General features: G+C 34.7%; 3 protein-coding genes across 3 annotated transcripts; 2 read left to right on the forward strand and 1 right to left on the reverse strand.

Annotated features, from left to right (window-relative positions):
• Positions 1-3,687: 3,687 nt before the first annotated feature.
• Positions 3,688-7,691, forward strand: gpn3 (GPN-loop GTPase 3). Its single transcript, XM_060890748.1, has 8 exons — positions 3,688-3,890; positions 4,989-5,097; positions 5,489-5,656; positions 5,775-5,899; positions 6,046-6,161; positions 6,259-6,355; positions 6,519-6,647; positions 7,337-7,691. Exons 1-8 carry the CDS (start codon positions 3,843-3,845, stop codon positions 7,409-7,411), a joined length of 867 nt encoding a protein of 288 aa, XP_060746731.1. The 5' UTR covers positions 3,688-3,842; the 3' UTR covers positions 7,412-7,691.
• Positions 7,692-8,309: 618 nt separating this feature from the next.
• arpc3 (actin related protein 2/3 complex, subunit 3) lies at positions 8,310-11,090 on the forward strand. The gene is made up of 7 exons (XM_060891078.1): positions 8,310-8,449; positions 8,862-8,961; positions 9,160-9,236; positions 9,454-9,522; positions 9,973-10,099; positions 10,393-10,487; positions 10,815-11,090. Exons 1-7 carry the CDS (start codon positions 8,444-8,446, stop codon positions 10,875-10,877), a joined length of 537 nt encoding a protein of 178 aa, XP_060747061.1. The 5' UTR covers positions 8,310-8,443; the 3' UTR covers positions 10,878-11,090.
• Positions 11,091-11,364: 274 nt separating this feature from the next.
• ube2g1b (ubiquitin-conjugating enzyme E2G 1b (UBC7 homolog, yeast)) lies at positions 11,365-14,191 on the reverse strand. Its single transcript, XM_060891079.1, has 6 exons — positions 14,034-14,191; positions 13,178-13,280; positions 12,956-13,053; positions 12,559-12,737; positions 12,347-12,465; positions 11,365-12,054 (listed from the first exon to the last, which is right to left on the reverse strand). The coding sequence occupies exons 1-5, from the start codon at positions 14,074-14,076 to the stop codon at positions 12,379-12,381; spliced, it is 510 nt and encodes a 169-aa protein (XP_060747062.1). The 5' UTR covers positions 14,077-14,191; the 3' UTR covers positions 11,365-12,054; positions 12,347-12,378.
• Between the last annotated feature and the right edge of the window lie 5,600 nt (positions 14,192-19,791).

Genomic DNA, 19,791 nt, shown 5'->3' on the forward strand with positions numbered 1-19,791 from the left:
TTCTCTTCTGTCTCTTCCTCTGGGGAAATAAATTTTCATCATGTGTTGTTACTATCTCACTTTAACATACTGTATATATTACACATACTTTATCTGTAATAATCCTGTTATTTGTGTTATATAGCATATTATTCAGTAACTACAATATAACTTCCTTTTTATATCAAACCATGATTTTTCTTTTTCAATCCTGGACGTGATTTTCTTTTAATAGATTCTGGAGACCTGGAAGAAAAAAAAACGAAATTAAAAATATAAATACAAAAAGTCTGCTAGCTCAATTTTTATTAAGGTAATTTATTAGTTCTGACCTTTTATGCTGACTGTTGATTTTAGGTAAAACACTCATCTTTTTGCTTCCATTTTTGTCTTTTTGTTCTTGCACCTTTCCCTCAGATCTCTCCTTTTCTTGTGTTGAGCTGTGACCCAGGGCTGGTAGAAACATTCTCAGTTGTGTGTTAGAGATGACGTTACCTACAATGTATTTTAAATGTCATTCCTACTCCTTTTTAAGTAAAATCAGGGTTGAAATTAGAAATAAGATGATTTTTCCTGAAGGCTCACCTCCTCTCATAGATCTGCGTAGGACATTCAGGTAGTGTTGCTGCATCAGCTTTCGCATATGAGCCTCGCTGTAGGCTTTGCACACGCTACACAGATAGCGTTTCTGACCTGGAGTCAAGTCTGAATACTGAAACAGAAACATCATCGTCATAGTTCATTGAAATCAAAGCACACAAGCAAAACACACATGCAACCATTTTGCATTATATGCAATTCTTGATTCGGATTGGTCAGAGGGTCTGTTAATAACTTCGAGAGAGACAATAAAAAGAAATTAATCAGAAACAAGAAGTTTATTGTAGATAAAATTATCTGACCAATAACATGAATGACAACTTGTTTTGTGGACGTTCCACAACATTAAATGTAACTATAAATGGATAAAATGTACCACATTTTTAAAAAATTAGTAATGACAAACTGCTGTAGTATAAGAGGAATGAAACACTTCAGAACATCCTATATGTTAAATGGTCACCTTCATAATAACAACAGTAATGTTGTTTTGCATCATTAGACTTCGTCACATTGATTGTTTTCATATAATACCATGCCAACATGTTGAATACTAAATTCTTCGACGTAAGACTCTACACGCCCATCTACAAGCCCATTTCTCTGTTACATGATTGTAGTGTGGCTCTCATTTGAATATTGGAACTTGATTGGCTTTTGTGTTTTATGATACAATAACACATACCCATAGGATTATATATTAATTGCACTGCAGTGACTTTTTAAAGGATTTAATCCTAAAACAAGACTAAAACCATTGTCAATGGTGAACATAAGATAATCATAGTATATTTTACTTCACTTGACATTTATTTATGAGCTGTGCCTGAAGAAAAAAAGCGTTAGGTTGATTAAGTTTTAATAAAAAACCTGTAAGAATGGAGCTGCGAGCATCGCGTTAGGAATATCAATAGTGTTGAAGTGTGGAGACTGTAAATGTCCTGTTCTCTCTCTCTCTGAAGATCTCACGTCCACACTCTGGGCTCTTGAGGCCTACACAAGGAATAAACCAGTCAAGCAACCAAGATGCAGAGTCATGTTTGCTTGTTTAAGTTACAGCGACTTTGGATGGTAAGAGATCACTTTCTTATTCGGTCAGAGTGTATTGTAGGTGTAACGTTTCTTTGGGTTTTTAGAGAAAACCTACACCACTGTACTCCTAGAAAGGAAAGATATCGGGTTGTGAGAAACACTCTGTTGTATCTTTCCTGAAATTAAAGCATCTTTTACCTGGACAGGTCCGGTTTATTCTATATCACGGTTGCTAGATTCCATTGTAAGTTTCAACAGAATCACAAGTTAAATAAATAAAAGCTAGCAGAGTGTTGTTTTACCTATTTGGCTACCCAGATAGACTGGGACATATTGGAAGGATGTAGAGGATCAGAAAGCTACCATTGAAAATTACCAATTAATTGTTCAAAATAACATAAGAAAAACAGGGAAATTTGATCTGGATAGTTTTATTGACTGATCGTTTAAAAAAACAAAACAAAACGATGATTACTATATAAACTTTTAGACATAATGACAGAAATTAATAATGTAAAACTTACTTAATTGTATCTCATGAGTGAATCCTGATGACCTGTTGACACCAGAGAATAATAATAATAATAATAATAATAATAATAATAAATATAGCTGTACAGCGATACCGGGGTCAAGCCGATCAGATGCGCTCAGAACATGTCGCTGATGAACCATACCAAGTTTTGTAGCGATATGGTATTGCATTTGTAAAATACTGAACTTAACGTGAAAATTCAAAATGGCCGACACACAAAATGGCCGTCCAAAAACCGTTTGGTATCGTTTGACTCAGCATGCCTCAAGGAGTCTAACAACACCTCCTTCATGGTGTTGACTCAAGTTTGCAGTAGTTATAAGCGAAAATAGCTGTGTGAGTGTGTGTGTCTGTGTGTGTGTGTGTGTGTCTGTGTGAGTGTGTGTGTCTGTGTGTCTGTGTGTCTGTGCGTGTCTGTGTGTGTGAGTGTGTGAGTGTGTGTGTGTGTGTGTGTGTGTGTGTGTGTGTGTGTCACTGTGGTGCTGGTCATTTGCACCAAACCTCACAAGTTCCCCTGAAAGCAGAAACAGAGCTCTGTGACGCTGTGGGTTTACAGGAAGACTGATGAGAGTAGAGGACACACTGAAGAGCGCTCACCACAAGGAGAAAATAAAGTGACAGCTCAGGCGCTGTGTGTTCAAATGTTTACCATGAACAGACAGACAGACAGACAGAGAGAGAGAGAGAGAGAGAGAGAGAGAGACAGACAGACAGATCCCCAGTCTTCTTTTTGCTGTATTCTGATTCTGAGAATTTTGTCACTAGTCCTTACGAGTCAGCAGTTAAGAACATGAACATAATTGGATTTTTGGACTGTTGGTGGCGCTAGAGGGTTTGAGCTAGACACACCAAAGTTGCTATAGTAACTTCTAAGACTGGCCTCTACATGTGTGCCATGTGTGCCAAACTTTCCTGCGTACGGTTCTATGGGCTGCCATTGACTTCAATGGCGGAAGAGGAATAATAATAATAATAATAATAATAATAATAATAATAATAATAAGAAGAAGAAGAAGAAGAAGAAGAAGAAGAAGAAGAAGAAGAAAACTAACGATAACTACGCCCCTTCGGGGCTTGAGCCCTAATAATATGTATATATAAAATAAATAAGTAAATAAATAAATAATATTATATATATAATTATATATATATAAAATAAATACATATATAATATGTGAGATTTATTACAATAACAGTTATTTACAGTTTATTACAATAACACTTGAATGTCTGAGAAAAATTCAAAGATCATATTTGTAGATTTTTAGTCATATTTCACTCTTTTCACGTCCTCTAAACTCTCAATACCCCTTAAAGACTGTTACAGATGACTTTACATGCATAATGTACAAAAAACACTTTATTTTTATCCCTCTTCGGCTTCCGTAGCGTCATCAATGCTGTTAAACCCAAACGCCTGTCTACTCCCTCCTTAAGCGCACTACACAGAGTGTTCACTAATCCGTCTAACACCCTAGCTAGTGCACTAGATAAGTGCACTAGAAAGGCGTTTGGGATTGAACCCTTAGTTACAGGATGTTGTTAATTCCAGAGCAGCATGTCAGGCAGGCGACAGATGTCGTGTGCGTTGTTTTTAAGATAATAAACATTTTGTCGGTTATTTAATGTTAAGTATTGTAATAAAGCAATATTACACGTTATAAATTAAAGTTTTGTGGGGTCGAAGAGAGACAGAATGCCTCGATATGCACAGCTTGTCATTGGACCTGCTGGAAGCGGAAAGGTACAAGATACAAGATCAACATATAATAAGTTCACTTTTATTTAAGAAATTGTTTTTAAATTAAAGTTGGTAATCATTGCCCACTTTCTGTGGTATAAGCAAAATAGAAAAAGTGAAAAAAAGTAGTAAGGTTTTGGATTATTGGTCAGAAGGTTATGGGTTCGAATCCCATGTCCACCAAGCTGCCATTGCTGGGCCCCTGAGCAAGGCCCTTAACCCTCAATTGTATAAATTGTAATGCTAAATGCTGTAAATTTTTATGTAAATGAAATGCAGTACGCTTCATCTAGTATCAGTTACTCAGTCAATGAAAATAAATATATAATAATAAAAGTTTAAAACTAATTTTAAAAAGTTTAACTTAAAATTTAAGATACTATATATGAAGTGAAGTACAGCTAAGTACGGTGACCCATACTCAGAATTCGTTCTCTGCGTTTAACCCATCCAAAGTGCACACACACAGCAGTGAACACACACACACACACCATGAACACACACCCGGAGCAGCGGGCAGTCATTTATGCTGTGGGAGCCCGGGGAGCAGTTGGGGGGGTTCGGTGCCTTGCTCAAGGGCACCTCAGTCTTGGCCGGCACAAGGCTCGAACCCACAGCCTTAGGGTTAGGAGTCAGACTCTCTAACTATTAGGCCACAACTTCTATATCTATATATCTATATATCCATAATGAGTAAGTGACGGCGGCAAGGAAAAACTCCCTGAGATGATAAGAGGAAGAAACCTTGAGAGGAACCAGGCTCAGAAGGGAACCGTATCCTCATTTGGGTGACACTGGACAGTGAATAGTGTAAATTTACCAGAAACCGTTTAAAATAGTGCAACTGAAGTCATCGTAAACACTGAGTTCCTGATAACTGTACAGAACATTTCCTCAGAACCTTTAAGTAGATCAATGGGTGTATCTATAATAAAAATGATCAATAACAATATTGTTGTTAATGGTCAATAAAAATGCACCACTACTTACATATAGGATCAAAATTCTGTACTATTTGATTGCTTTTGTTTGTTAGGTCTTAGTTAAAAGAACAGTACACTAATTTACTTTTGGCACTAATTCTGCACTTTATTTTTGCAGAGTACATACTGCTCCACCATGATCCAGCATGCTGAAGCCATAAACCGCTCCATACAGGTTGTAAACCTCGATCCAGCTGCAGAGCACTTTAATTATCCGGTCATGGCAGGTGAGCGTGATCAGTAGAGCAGGTTTCTGAAGAAGAAGAGTATAAATAATCTAATGAATCTAGTCATTTACCATTGATTTGAATAATGATTTGATTTATTAGTGTGATAAATATCACCAAAAGAGACCTCATTCTGGTTGTTTAGTCCTCCGTGATATGGGTTTGTGGTCTAGGGGCATCCATACACCATACAAAAAGTCAAATGATCAACAAATTCATAATTGTGGTACCGATATTTCTGGTCGGTCGAAAATGTTTCAGGATTGAATTGAGTCGAATGCCTTGACTCCTTGACATAAAGCTTTAAAATGAAAATAAATAAATACAGATTCATGATGAAAATACAGCATATTATTTGATGATTCTTCCATTTCATTTTGCTTAAAATAAGATATCCGGGAGTTGATCCAGGTGGACGACGTGATGGAGGACGAGTCGCTGAGGTTTGGCCCGAACGGAGGCTTGGTTTTCTGCATGGAGTACTTCGCTAGTAACTTCGAATGGCTGGAAGAATGTCTGGGGCATGTTGAGGATGACTACATACTTTTTGACTGCCCAGGTTACTAACTAGCTATTTCTTTTGAATTAATAGAGCACGTAAAACAAATTCAGATACTGTAAATGGCTAGTTCACTGAATTAAAGTCTTATTATTCTCGTGTTTGTGCCTCATTTCAGGTCAGATTGAGCTCTACACTCATCTTCCGGTCATGAAGCAGTTAGTCGAGCAGCTCCAGCAGTGGGAGTTTCGTGTGTGTGGTGTCTTTTTAGTCGATTCTCAATTCATGGTTGAGACCTTCAAGGTACATGACGCTAGTCCTGTGTTATTCTCTTATTTTTGTAGATATCTCATAGACTTGGTGCAATCTTCCACACAGACTACTGTACGTGTAAAATGCGTGGTTTGTTTTCCCAGAAAATAATCTCTCTGAATACGTTTCTTTATTAGTTTATTTCTGGTGTCATGGCGGCCTTGAGCGCTATGGTAGCACTGGAAATCCCTCAGGTCAACATCATGACCAAAATGGACCTGCTGAATCCTAAAGCTAAGAAAGAAATTGAGAAGTAAGTGATGGTTAACAGAATGTACGTTGTTTTATTGATATTATTAAATCCCTAGCGTAGTGCAAACGGAGAGGTGACGTGCACATGTTTACCGCAGGTATCTAGATCCAGATATGTATTCGATGATGGAGGACAGCTCTGCCACGCTAAGGAGCAAAAAATTCAGGAAACTCACCAAAGCCATCTGTGGATTGGTGAGTCAGCTATAAGTAGTGATGGAAAAACTCACAGATGAGTGATCAGGGTGCCAAAACTTTGTGTGATCATTTTCCATGACATTTCCTTTGTTAAAGTAACATTTTGGTAGAAAACTCTAAAACTCTTTCGAAGAAACTGCCCTTCTTTTTTTTTTTTTAGATTGATGACTACAGCATGGTGCGTTTCCTGCCCTTTGATCGCACCGACGATGAAGGCATCAACATTGTTCTTCAGCACATTGACTTCTCCATACAGTACGGCGAGGACCTGGAGTTTAAAGAACCCAAGGTCGGTGCAGTTTGTGCCCTGAAATATAAGCTGCTGTTCAGACAAAAAGGTCATAAGGAACTTGGAGTCGTAATCCAATTTATTAAAGTCAGGATGTGTTCATTATTCAATAACTCTTAGATCTGCTGATGTTTAAACCCAGCAGTAACCGTAGGATCAGAAATGGTTGTGTCCCAAACACCAACATCTGAACAAATTCTCATTAAAGTCTTTTCTTTCTTTTATAAACAAAACAAATGTTAAATAAAAACTTTCTTACCTTTATTAACACAAAGGATATCTAGAGAAATATGATAGGATAAGGAAAAAAAAATCCAGAGAGTCACATTTAACTGGATTCACATTCCATATGCTGCATTATGGGTCTTGCTTGGCAGTGTGTGTGAGTGTGTGTGAGTGTGTTTGTGAGAGTGAGTGTGAGAGTATGTGTGCGCATTATGTATCTATCTATCTATCTACCTATCTATCTATCTATATATATATATATATATATATATATATATATATATATATATATATATATATATATAATATATATATATATGTGTGTGTGTGTGTGTGTGTGTGTGTGTGTGTGTGTATATATATATCTTGTCATTAATCATTGTTCTTTTTTATTCCTAATCTATATTATGGTCATTTTTCCTGCCCATATTGTTATAATTATTGTCCCTTTATATATTTCCCAGGAGGAAGATGAGGAGGAGGAAGAACCTGGCAATCAGAATTACGATGCGTATTTCCAAGACAGAGTGGATTCCTAAACCCCACAGCCACGAGACACTGAAGTGAACAAGATATTTGTACTCCACCGAGTGCTGACTGTGGAAATCCAACCCTGCAAGTGAACAACACTGTACAGAAGATCCTGGGTATAAAGACAGAATGTTCAAGAATTATTTTCAGTTTTGTTTGATTTGTCATTCTTTTATCTGTAACCGAAGCTCTTTGCTCATGTCCTGGGTATCGACATGGCTTGTATTATACATAGATATAACTTATGTTAAATATCTTTTTCAATAAATGTGAGATTTTTGGAAAACAGATGTGTGTGTCATTGATGTATTTATATAAAAATAATTCATATCTCAATAAAAAAAAAACTTTAAAGGTGAATGTTTGCTTTTAACAATAAGATTTCACAAAAACAAACCTACGTACTTTCTATAACTATACTGTATATATATATATATATATATATATGAGAAGCACAACCTGTGCAATTGAACTTCAATTCAAATTCATTTCTATGCATCTTTAATGGTGAATATTAACAAACTGATGCAAAATAAGCTTCACAGCATCAGCTTGAAACTTACAGACACAACATTAGAAATTTATTTTATTTATTTATTTATTTGAAGGGAACAAACAACAATTCGCTGCATTTAAAGCTAATAAATCCATATTAAAGTGAATAAATATAAATAAATCGGGCTGTGTGAGACGGCTAGCTAACTGCTAACATAGCAAAAAGCTAATATATAAAGCTAAAAAGGTCATATATAAATATATATATATATATATATATATATATATATATATATATATATATATTTATGACCATTTTATTAATTACTAGTTATTTAAGTTAAAGTTAAATTAAATCGTTAATAATGGGCAACATAGGCAGTGACCTTTCTGCCCCCTTGCGGACAACAGAAGTAACTGCACTGGAGTTTACAAGCCAGCTACTTCCGGTATCACTGTGTTTGGGTGGGACAAGCGGAAGCGGCGTTTTTCAGTGCTTTGACATTAACCAATTTCTTCCCCAAAAAACAGCAAATATTTAAAAAATGCCGGTAAGCAAACTTATGAAGACGTATTTAAACACATGGCTTTTGATATGTATGACAGAAAACTTGTCTTTAAACGCTTTTAAAGTGAGAATTTAGCAGCCTTTAGCTTTTTTGCTATGTTAGCAGTTAGCTAGCCGTCTCACAGCCTCAGATTTATTTATATTTATTCACTTTAATATGGATTTATTAGCTTTAAATGCAGCGAATTGTTTTTTTTTTCCTGCAAAAAATAAATAAAAAAAATCTATATATCTATATATACCTCTATAATGTTGTGGATTTAAGTTTCATGCTGATGCTGTGAAGCTTGTTTTGCATCAGTTTGTAAATATTCAGCATTAAAAATGCATAGAGATTAAATTAAGTTTAAATTGAATTTAAGTTGAATTGCATGGTTTGTGCTTCTCATTTTCAGGCTTATCATTCCAGTCTAATGGACGACGACACCAAACTGGTGGGAAATATGGCAATGTTGCCCCTCAAAACACAATTTAAAGGCCCTGCTCCAAAAGAAAGTAAGATATTTTGCCTATTTTTTTTTTTTTAAACCTGGAAGCTGTCACTAGATGTTTTATACAGGTTCTGTATATGTGGTATACAGTATATCTTTGCGCTGTGGCATATCTTCCTTAAATGGTCTTAAAACCTGTCACACCACGGCGTCGTCTACTGTGTGTAATGTTCCTGTTTCCTTTTTCTCTTTCCTCTTTCAGCCAAAGACACAGACATCATCGACGAGGCCATTTACTACTTTAAAGCCAATGTGTTCTTCAAGAATTATGAAATTAAGGTAAGGCGAGAAGAAGGAAAAAAGCAAAACAAATCCACAGAGAGAGGATCAGGGTAAAATATGCATGCATGTCTGAACGTGCACATCTGACGCTCAAGCGCTTTTGGCTGTACGTTGATGTTTGTTGAATTTGTTCTTATTTTATATTCTTGACTTTAAACTTGACTTGTGATTGTTTCTCTGACTCATTTTTATTTTGTATCGTACCATTTATCAGAACGAGGCAGACCGAACATTGATCTACGTCACTCTGTACATCTCTGAATGCCTCAAGAAGCTGCAGAAGGTATGTGTCCATCATATAATTGGGGTTGTGCTGGTAGCGTAAAATAGTCAATTTTATTCATTTATTCATTCATTCATTTATTTATTTATTATTTTTTTAAGTAGGATTCCAAAGCAGTTTGCCAATGTAACGTTTTCTTTTTTTTTTTAATAAAATTACGTGTCATACATTTTATCAGTTTCTCATTATATTTAATCTTAATGTACCCCAGCTAGAAGCGTCTTTAGTAAATAGGGCAAAAAAAAAAAAAAAAAAAAAAAACGCTGTGGGATTTTTTTTTTTACACTCAACTTCAGACTTTCAAACAAAATTACATTTTTTTAACGAGAAAAATCAGACATTAGAGATTTGTTTAAATAATATTTTCAGCCCATTTTGATTCTTTATACTCATACTTTAGTCTTTCCTACTGCTGGGTGTTTTAATCCCATCCTTGTATTTGATCCCCAGTGCAGCTCTAAAGGCCAGGGAGAGAAGGAGATGTACACGCTGGGAATCACCAACTTCCCCATCCCAGGGGAGCCGGGATTCCCTCTCAACGCCATGTATGTTAAACCTACCAACAGACAGGAAGACGGTACGCTGCAAACACTCACTCGCTACATTTACGTTTCAGAAGAAATTTATAATACACGGTGTATCAAAACCCTTTGTTGAATTTAATTCTTCTCAGAAATCCAAATACTTAATAAAATCTGGTCGTGTTATATAAGATTCATTTCTTTAGTTTAATCATGAGACTTAGAAACGCTGTATGTTCATTAGAGTATTTAATAGGACATATTGTTACGGGTCGAACCTTCCAGCATTATTGTATGGCTTCAATCTTCACTCCGGTTGATCCGGTGTTTGTTCTTATGTCCTGAGCAGAATCTATGAGGGCTTACCTGCAGCAGATTCGTCAGGAAACAGGCGTGAGACTGTGCGAGAAAGTGTTTGACCCACAGACAGACAAGCCAAGCAAGGTAAGACAGCTGATTTATTATTTTTTTAATTGTGCACATCTACCATATAGGTTATAACTTTTATAGGTAGAGTTTTGTTACTATACTAAATGTCAGTTGGCATCGTATACGTTTGTTCACAGCTACACTATAGACGGTCACTTTATTAGGTACTCTTTTTTTTAGGTTAAATATGTGCACTACTTCTGCTTGTACTTTATTAACACAAGATTCACACTATTTATACTTTACACTGGAGTAGAACAGTGTATAAGTATATGATTTTAGACACATCTTAAATGATTGTTAGAAGCTAAACACCAAACCATCTTTCTTTTTCCTCCACAGTGGTGGATGTGCTTTGTAAAGAGACAATTCATGAACAAGAGTCTGTCTGCTCCTGGGCAATAAGAACTGGAGCAACTGGAAGTCTCTGTCATCCATGTGGAGCGTGGGTGGGAATAATATTCCAGTTTTGGATGTTTTCCTTATTGATTATTTTTTTTCTTCCATTGGATACCAGATTTAAGATTACTTTTATACTTGCACATTTGATTTCCTGCCATTATACATCCTATATGATACGATACAAGGTAATCAAATAAAAGCTGAATAATAAGTTTATTCTGTATTTGAATACAAATGCTTGAATATTCTACAAACAGGAAGGGTTTTTAATTCTTATTTGGGATAAACAATGCCTCAGTTATACTTTAGCTACCGATACTGAGTTGTTTACGATCAGAAAACATGACACACCTGAGGAGAGTCAAACATGAGAACGAGAACCACAAATGTTTACCTATTTAGAAATAAATATTTAAATTAATATTTAAATTATCCACTTTTTAACAAACTTGAAGCATCAATTATGTGATGACAGAACACACACACAAGCTTATAGACTCTTAGACAAAATGCTTTTAATGAGCAATAACAAGGTAAATTGAAGAAAAAAAACAACAGATTAAAAAACAATTACTGCGCGAGTTGTACATAAATGACTGACGGCTTTAACGCCGCAAAGGAATAAAGGTGAAGTGGAGGAGAAAGACGGACAGATGATCAGGTTGACGTGGCTATAATACAGTATTTACAGATGTAGAATATTTGCTACATATGAAATATTCTCGCTTATATGAATAGGAATTCTTTTTGGTTTGTCGAAAACAAAACAGGAGGATTCTGACAGACATGGCATCCCATCACATGACTTTGATTCTCTCCTGTGCAGGAGGATGAATTAAGGCAGCAGGGAGCACACAGACTCCTTGGTGGGAGACGTTTGTTGCATGAGGTTCTCTGAAGCTACAGTGAATGAACTCTGGTGGAAATTGCATAAGTGACTTTGCATATAGTTCGATGGCTCAGAGGAAAGAAAAGCAAAAAAAAAAAAAAAAAAAGAAGGCCATGCATTACACCATCATTAAAATAAATAAGTGTCTATCTCTCGCTCACACACACACACACACACACACTAACCACACATTCAGAGAAGATTCAGGTGTTAAATTTCCATTTCCTTATGAAGGGAAACTGGGGAACAGAGTGATGGCTCTCTGATCTTGCTATTTGCTACCTCTCCTGTCTGTGGGAAAGAAGAAAAGTAATTGCTGAATATTTACAATTCACATACAGTATTTCTTTTCCCAATAGAACACTGTTTTCATTTATGCTACAGAATTGTGTCATTATAAAGGTTTTCAGAAGTTTTATCACAGCTACAGATGGGTAAAGAAACCAGAAAATTGAATAAAGTTGAATATACAATTTGTTACAGGCCGCTTTTAAACCATCTCCATCTAATGGACTGCGTCTTCCTCTACCGATCAGTTTCTCGTTGTGTATATAAAACACTCACTGACGCCTTATAGACTTACTATTGAAGAGAGTATTGCAGTGAAGGGAAGATCTAGTCGAATGCCATCTCCTGGCTTTTTCTCACACAGCGGGCTACTTTTCTTTTGAACTCTCCGTTGGGATCCTCTCGCCATTCTTTCTGTTAACGCACACATCCCTGCATATCATCCAAGTACTCTTCACACCTACATTATAATGTGGTAAACTAGCTGGTGCTACTAAATAGACTTACAGCAGCGTCCACATTGGCCGGCGAGTCGCTGTTCGGGTCGGCCAGCATGGATATGACGCTGATCATGATCGTCTCGACGGTGTGGATCGGCAGCCAGCGCTCTTCAGGCTTCTCATAGCCAAACCTGTCCTCTCCTGGCTCATGTAAGATTGAGATGCAGACATCCCCGTTCTTTGCCACTGAAGGTTGTGGGATCAGAATCAGATCAAGTGAATGCTAGTTCATTAATTACTGCAAAGTGTCATAAATTGGTGAGGAGATCCAATCAAAAAAAACCTCTAAATACCAAACAAAAGACAAGCTTAAGGAAAAACTTGTCAGATGATGTGGTTTGTGCCATAAATGCTTCTCTCCATCTTTAAGACCAGGTGATTGTGGTCTAATCATATGCACTTACCGTTAGGGTGCCAGATTTCTGTAATAAATTTCAGCTTTGGAGGGCGAAGTGGGTAGTCATGAGGAAAAGTGAGGTTCGCTTTAAAAAATCCACCCTCGCTATTACAGGAAAAAAGAAGAAAACAAACAGAAATCCTGTTAAAACACTGAAGGAACTTCTTTCTACCAGCTTGATGACCTGGAGGTCATATTGTAGGAATTACTTACACACTCCATTACTTACAACAACGTATCAGCTGGACCGATGATCACAACCTCCCACTGATAGATATCATCGTCGTCGATCAGACCGGCCGAAAAACCTTCGACGGGGTTCTTATTGAGTTCTGTGATCAAATACAACAACAACACGACAACAGATAAGCCAAAAAAAAAAAAGGAACCATATGAGTGGAGATCATCTGCTCTTCTTATGCACTGGTCCTTCTGCATGGGTATAAATCCAATGCTAACAAGGTGTTAAATGTCAATAAATGTACATTATTAATATAATTTGTAACTGATACTTACTAAATAAAAATTATAAACCTATATTATATTGAAAAATACATGAATAAAAAATTACACATACACATATGTATTCTAACAAACCCCGCCCCTTATTTGCTTCTGATTGGCTGACAGCGCTGGAGCTCGATCAAACACCCAATCATAGTACAGGAGGCGGGACTTGTCCCAATGTGGACAGTACAACATAGCTAAATCGCATGCTGTTTTAAAAACTGAGCTAAAATACAGTGAAAATGGTCAAAAATGTAACTGTTCGACATTTACGAGGCAATATGATCAAAACAATATAATATGTATGTCCTTAAACCTCACTATAATCTTACTGACCTGTTTATCTGTTAGCAATCAGAACTAGCTTTAACAAATCCCTTTAGTTTGATATTTACACATTCCAACATGTCAAGCCTTTAAACACACGCTAACTTTTTAACACAGATGAACAGCAATGTTGTTGCTATAAACCCAGTAAACGTCCCAATGTATAATTATATAACTAGTTTGTAGCTTAGCTTGCTAGCCAAACAATGAGTCTTATTAACATTAAAAACCATAAACTACTTTTTCATTACCTGCTAACTGTTTTCTAAGAAGAAGTGACGACTGCTCGGTCATTTTAATGAGACAACTAGTTTGTTTAAAGTGAATGTAAAAAATAACAGCGAAGTTCAACACCGTGCTGCTGCTTCGCCTTCTAACTGTTGTCAGCTGATTGACATCGTTCTTTGTCCAATCACAGTTAAGGCCCGCCCACCCAAACGCTCCGTGCGCTTGCGCGATAGGAAAAAGGCGCATGAGTTTTGACGCGTATTCAGAAGCAGGGGCTCGAAATAAAATATAAAAGAAGTTAAATAAAATAATAATAAAAAAATCTTTAAATATATATCTTTATATACATTTTTTATACTACATTTCTTTTTATTCGTATTTTTTTATTTATATAAAATATTATATATCTAAACAATAATAATAATAATGATGATAATATATTATTATTATTTCTTTTTATACTTTTTATTCTTCTTATTTATTTGAATTTATTATTTATATAAAATATATGTTTATATATATACGTATATATATAAACTAAAAGAGAATATATAAAAGAATATTTTTTATTATTTCTTTTTCTTCTTCTTCTTCTTTTTTAGTTTATATATACGTACGTATATATATACACATATACGTATATATATATATATATATATATATATATATATATATATATATATATATATATATATATATATATATATATAAAATAAGAATCACTTTAAATTAAATAACATTAAATAACTATACGTTTAGCTTGGACTATACAAAACAAGACGAAACAGACTATACAAGACAATACAGACAATGTGAGACAATATATACAGTACGACTATTTAAATAGGAATACAGAATATATGACAGATCAGTTATGAGAGTGCATGCAGGGTAATGCAAAGAGCAATATTGTGCAATATTATGCTTTTTGTACAGTACACTGATGTGATGACTGACAGTTCTGATAATGCAGTACTTACTGATATAAAGCAGGGAATATAATTATGGTGATTGTCTGGGGAAAAAAACTGTTCCTGTGTCTCTCAGTTTGGTTAAGAAAAGAAGGGGGAGCTGGAAGAGGTGTACAGGGTCCAGGGTGTACAGGGTCAGTAGTAATAAGCGATTAATGACATACAATTACTTTTGTACATACAATTGCATATTATAATAATCTACTGCTTAAATTCTTGCATGTTATCTGATGGTTTTAGTATGTGATGATGGACCTCCGACCTCTCTGTTCAAATTAGCATGCTTTTACAATTTCTTTATAGATGCGACCAGAAAAACATTTGCTGTAGTAATAAATAATGTCCACTAGATGGCACACTACTCACGTCCGATATGTAATGCCAGGCCCAGGCAGAGCTCAACCTTTCTTGGACAGTTTTGAAGAATGTTGCTACAAAAGTCTATTTTAGTTTATCAGGATGCATCATGAGAAAATGTAAATATGTTTGGCTCAACAGAGGCATGAAAATGTCTGCATAACCTGTAACACATATCCTGAGAACTTCAAAATCTCCTTTACATGCTAGATTCTTGCATTTGCAAATTTTCCAGATCCTTATAAGGCCGTTGTGTGGCTGGGAGCCCAGACACCCACATCAACACATAGCCTTAATATGGTAGAGCGTGCTTTAGCAGTCTCATTCCTCATCCCAGGAACCAAAACAACAGGATTAGCCTTTTTCTGCATGATACAAGCAGGCCGGCGTGTCAAAAAGTGGAACGTGGTGTGTCAAGGTTTTGTATACTGTCAGAAACGGGTAGCTTGAGATTTTTCACTCTGCGGAATTCTAGATACTGATTGTTCATGTTGACTTGTTGTCTGTTACAGCAGCTCTGAGAGTCCAAACACATGTATTACCATGTGTTATAATTTAAAAGAAGGTTTTTACTACACAGAAGTCTTCAGGGCAAAGATATCAAGTTATTTTATCATGTCAAGCTTATTAACTACGAGAGAGAGAGAAAAATGAGAGGCTGTTGAGAGAGCATTAGTTTATCACAGGAAATAAGTTCTTAATATGATCTTAAGTACTTCCTAAGGCATTAATTTTATCTATAAATTTATATAGATGAAAGATAATGTATTGTTCTTTAAAATAATTAAAAAAATATTATCACTGGTAACTTGTTATCCTCAAATTCTCCAGGACACACTTCATGGCATGCTATTATTAGAAAATAATACAGCTTCACATCAGGTATATCACATAAGATCACTTATTTGTTAATCCTTACATATATTAGTGTAGCAGAAAAAAGTTGTATAGTCTTTCCTGCTGAAATGACATTCATTATTAGCTCACATCCAAATCCGTATTCCTTAAATAGCCAGATATTTTCAACAAAATCCATTTCATTATGACACTCTATATCTCAGAATGTAGAATCACGTTGTGTGTGTATTTGTATTGTAGGTTTATAGTGCAGCCCAGAATGGTTTGTATGCAGCTCTTATTTTAATTAACGCTCCACTATACTGGACTGCTGACTGGGCTTTTTCCCCTCAGGCCTGTCACAGTTAAAGTGTCAGTCATGGGGTGAGCGATAAACAGCCTATAAATGGCTCGACTGACTACCGAGAAAAAGAATGCACGTGAACTGGACAGACGTTTCATTGTAAGAGATTGTATTTTAATTTGCATGTATTCAGTAATCTTAAATAACAAGACATGCTTAAAAATCCCTTTAAAATTAATATTAAATTAAAGTAAACAGACCCCTTACACAAAAATGACATGCGATCAGTAAACAGACATCATGTGAATAATATGTGATAAATAAATCCTGGCTTAATGATTAAAAAAATTAACAAACACATGTTAAATAAAGGAATAATGATGGTGTCAGTCTAAGTATTTAAGGTTAACCTGTTATGAATCTCAAATAAGACACACTAAATGAAATATTCGTAAATATCTGTAAGAAACCTGTGTGAAATCTAGTGGCACGTATCTCCATGACAACCCTGAGGTGCCTAAACTAATTTAGTGTGCTCGTATCCATTTATCTGTGCTCATGGTGTGTCATGGAATGATCGCAGACTCCCGGAGCTCAGAGTTAATCTAGTGGTCTGTTCCTGCAGCGTTGTTTTATCAGTGACACAGCATACACTGAGCGAGTGCTTTATCACAGCTTCCAAATATAACCACGTTTCTCCAAACGACTACAGACGTACCGTAACCGCATTTTACACTGTGGCTGATTGCTCGTCGTTGACTGCAGTTAGTATTCATCCAAAATTAGCTCTTGAGAAGTTGAGGGTTAAGAGTCAAACATTGTCTCTTTGTTGCTCAATACCTTCCAGTGAACAGAAGACTCCATCCCAAAGAATATAGTGAGTCTGTGACTGAGCACTTTACTCTTAAAAATATACAATTTGTCAATATAGAATCAACTAAAACATGCATTTAATCAGTCAATAGCTGTGAATTGGGGTTCAAGCCCCAACACTGCCAAGGACATAATAAAATGGTCTAATTATTTGTTTTGATTTTATTTGACTTCTATAAATGAATACTTCACAGTCAATATATAATATGAATAACATGCCAGTAGTTTTAAATGTGATTAGAAAACTGAAGAAACTTTTTCTTTTTACATGCTTTCAGGAAACATAGTTGAAGCGCCTTGCTTCATCTACAGTCAGTGGAATAGTCTAGATATTTAATGGGGTGCGGGGAAGGGGTGAAAGATGTGTTCAGATGAAATTTGTATTTTTATAACCTAAAATGATAAAGTTTGAATGCACATACTAATTTAAAAAGGATAAAAGCTTTTTGCAGTATTTTAATGTTTATATTTTAAGTTTAAAAGTTGTTATAATGGACCTGGACGTGTATCGTATAAATGGATTGTAGTTTGTGGATTGTAAACATGTTATATAAAGAAAACTTTCTCTGTTTTGAAGATGTCTTTAATCTATGTATTTGTAACTGTAATTGTAATAAATTAGTTGTAATTTAACTGTACATTTATTTATTTATGTATTTTATGTATGTATTAATTTATTCATTTATTAATTTAATAATTACTAAAAATATTACTTAGAAATCAACATTTAAAAAACAGTGTTTTAGTATTATGTTTTAATTTTATATGATATTATGCAGAAAACCAAATTGTATTTATGTCAACTGGTGAATGAAGTCTCATATGTAATAAGATTATCATAACGCGTATAGAGTTATATTCAATATAAATATATACAATATATGTGACGTGCCATCTGAAGATCCTGAGTGAAAGAGTAGTGAAAGAGGGTTGTTATTTTGGGTGAGATCATGTGACAACTATTTAGGACATGGATGGCGTTTGTAAAACAAATCATCAGTTATATAGCTATAAAAGTTATTGTTTCATCTTGCAAAACAGGTTATTATATAAAGTATAAAATCAGTTATATGATTCACCTAAATGAGAAATATTATATTCTATGTGATATTTTCAGTGTTGCTTTTGTTGAGTCAGAGTGAAAAAAAAAAAAAAAAGTCATTAATGTCTGATGATGCACAGAACTGATGGATTTTTTTTCAATCCTCAAGACTGTCTGGTTCCAAAATTAAACCCGACTTCATGTCTGAACATTAATCAGCGTAATCTTAGACTTAGTCAGAATAAAAGAAAAAGAAAAAGATTTTTTAATTTATTCATGAGTGGAGACTTTTTCCCTCTCCACATTTTGCATTTATTTTCACATTAATGGTTTTATTTATCACACATTATTCAGGGACAGATAATCACATGTAAAAAAAAAAACCCCACACAATTATATGTAAACTGTGTTTTTAGGTAAGGATTATAAAATAAAAACATATTTAATAAAACAAAAAAAATGTTTTATAAAGATATTATTAGACTTTTTCCACTCTGTGTTAAATACTGTTATCTTTCTCCTAAAGGCTTTTGAACCAAAGCTTAAAGAAATGTCTGTTATGGATACGTTTAATAAAATGACGCTTTCACCAAAAAAATGAAATTACACATTACACTTTATTTCAGCTGTTCATAATTACAGTCGTTGTTCCTATGAACATGGCGTCACGATGGCGACATCATTCAGCAGGATAGATCAGCTGATCCAATCAGAGCCAACTGACGTAGGAAGGAGCTATGATATGATTGGACAACTAGCCGCAGTACGTTAATTAGTCCGCCATATTGGAAGGGACCGATAAATAGATATTGTTTATATATAAAAGTAATACAAAAAAAAAAATACAAATAAAATAAATAAAAAATATATATATAATTTTACAAATATATATGTGTATATATATATATATATATATATATATATATATATATATATATATATATATATATTTATTATATAAAAGTAAAAAAAATATATAATAATAATAAATATATTATATATATTAGCCTTTTTTGGCAGCCTTAACAAATATTTATTGTTACGTTTTGTATGATTAAATCTATATCTTGTTAATAAGTCACCAAGCTAAACGTGTCAGAAAATAAAATTACACCTGTAAGTCATTGATTTGCGTTGTTGCGTCCTTTACATCCAAATTAAACAAAATATTTTGGATTTTAAACTTGTCTTTAAATCTATGTTTTTACTTACTAAAATTTACTAAATCATCATGTCTGTGATGCCCATTTAAAGTGTTGCCCTATCAAATATGACGTCCATCTACCTGGAAGCTTGTAAGTTCATCTTACCTTCACATGGATATTTGAGTAACAGTTAATGGAATCCTGGGAACAAAACGTCTTTTGCTCCATTTGTTTTTTATTATTTCCCTATAC

Source organism: Tachysurus vachellii, chromosome 17 (assembly GCF_030014155.1).
Source record: "Tachysurus vachellii isolate PV-2020 chromosome 17, HZAU_Pvac_v1, whole genome shotgun sequence".
NCBI lineage: Eukaryota > Metazoa > Chordata > Actinopteri > Siluriformes > Bagridae > Tachysurus > Tachysurus vachellii.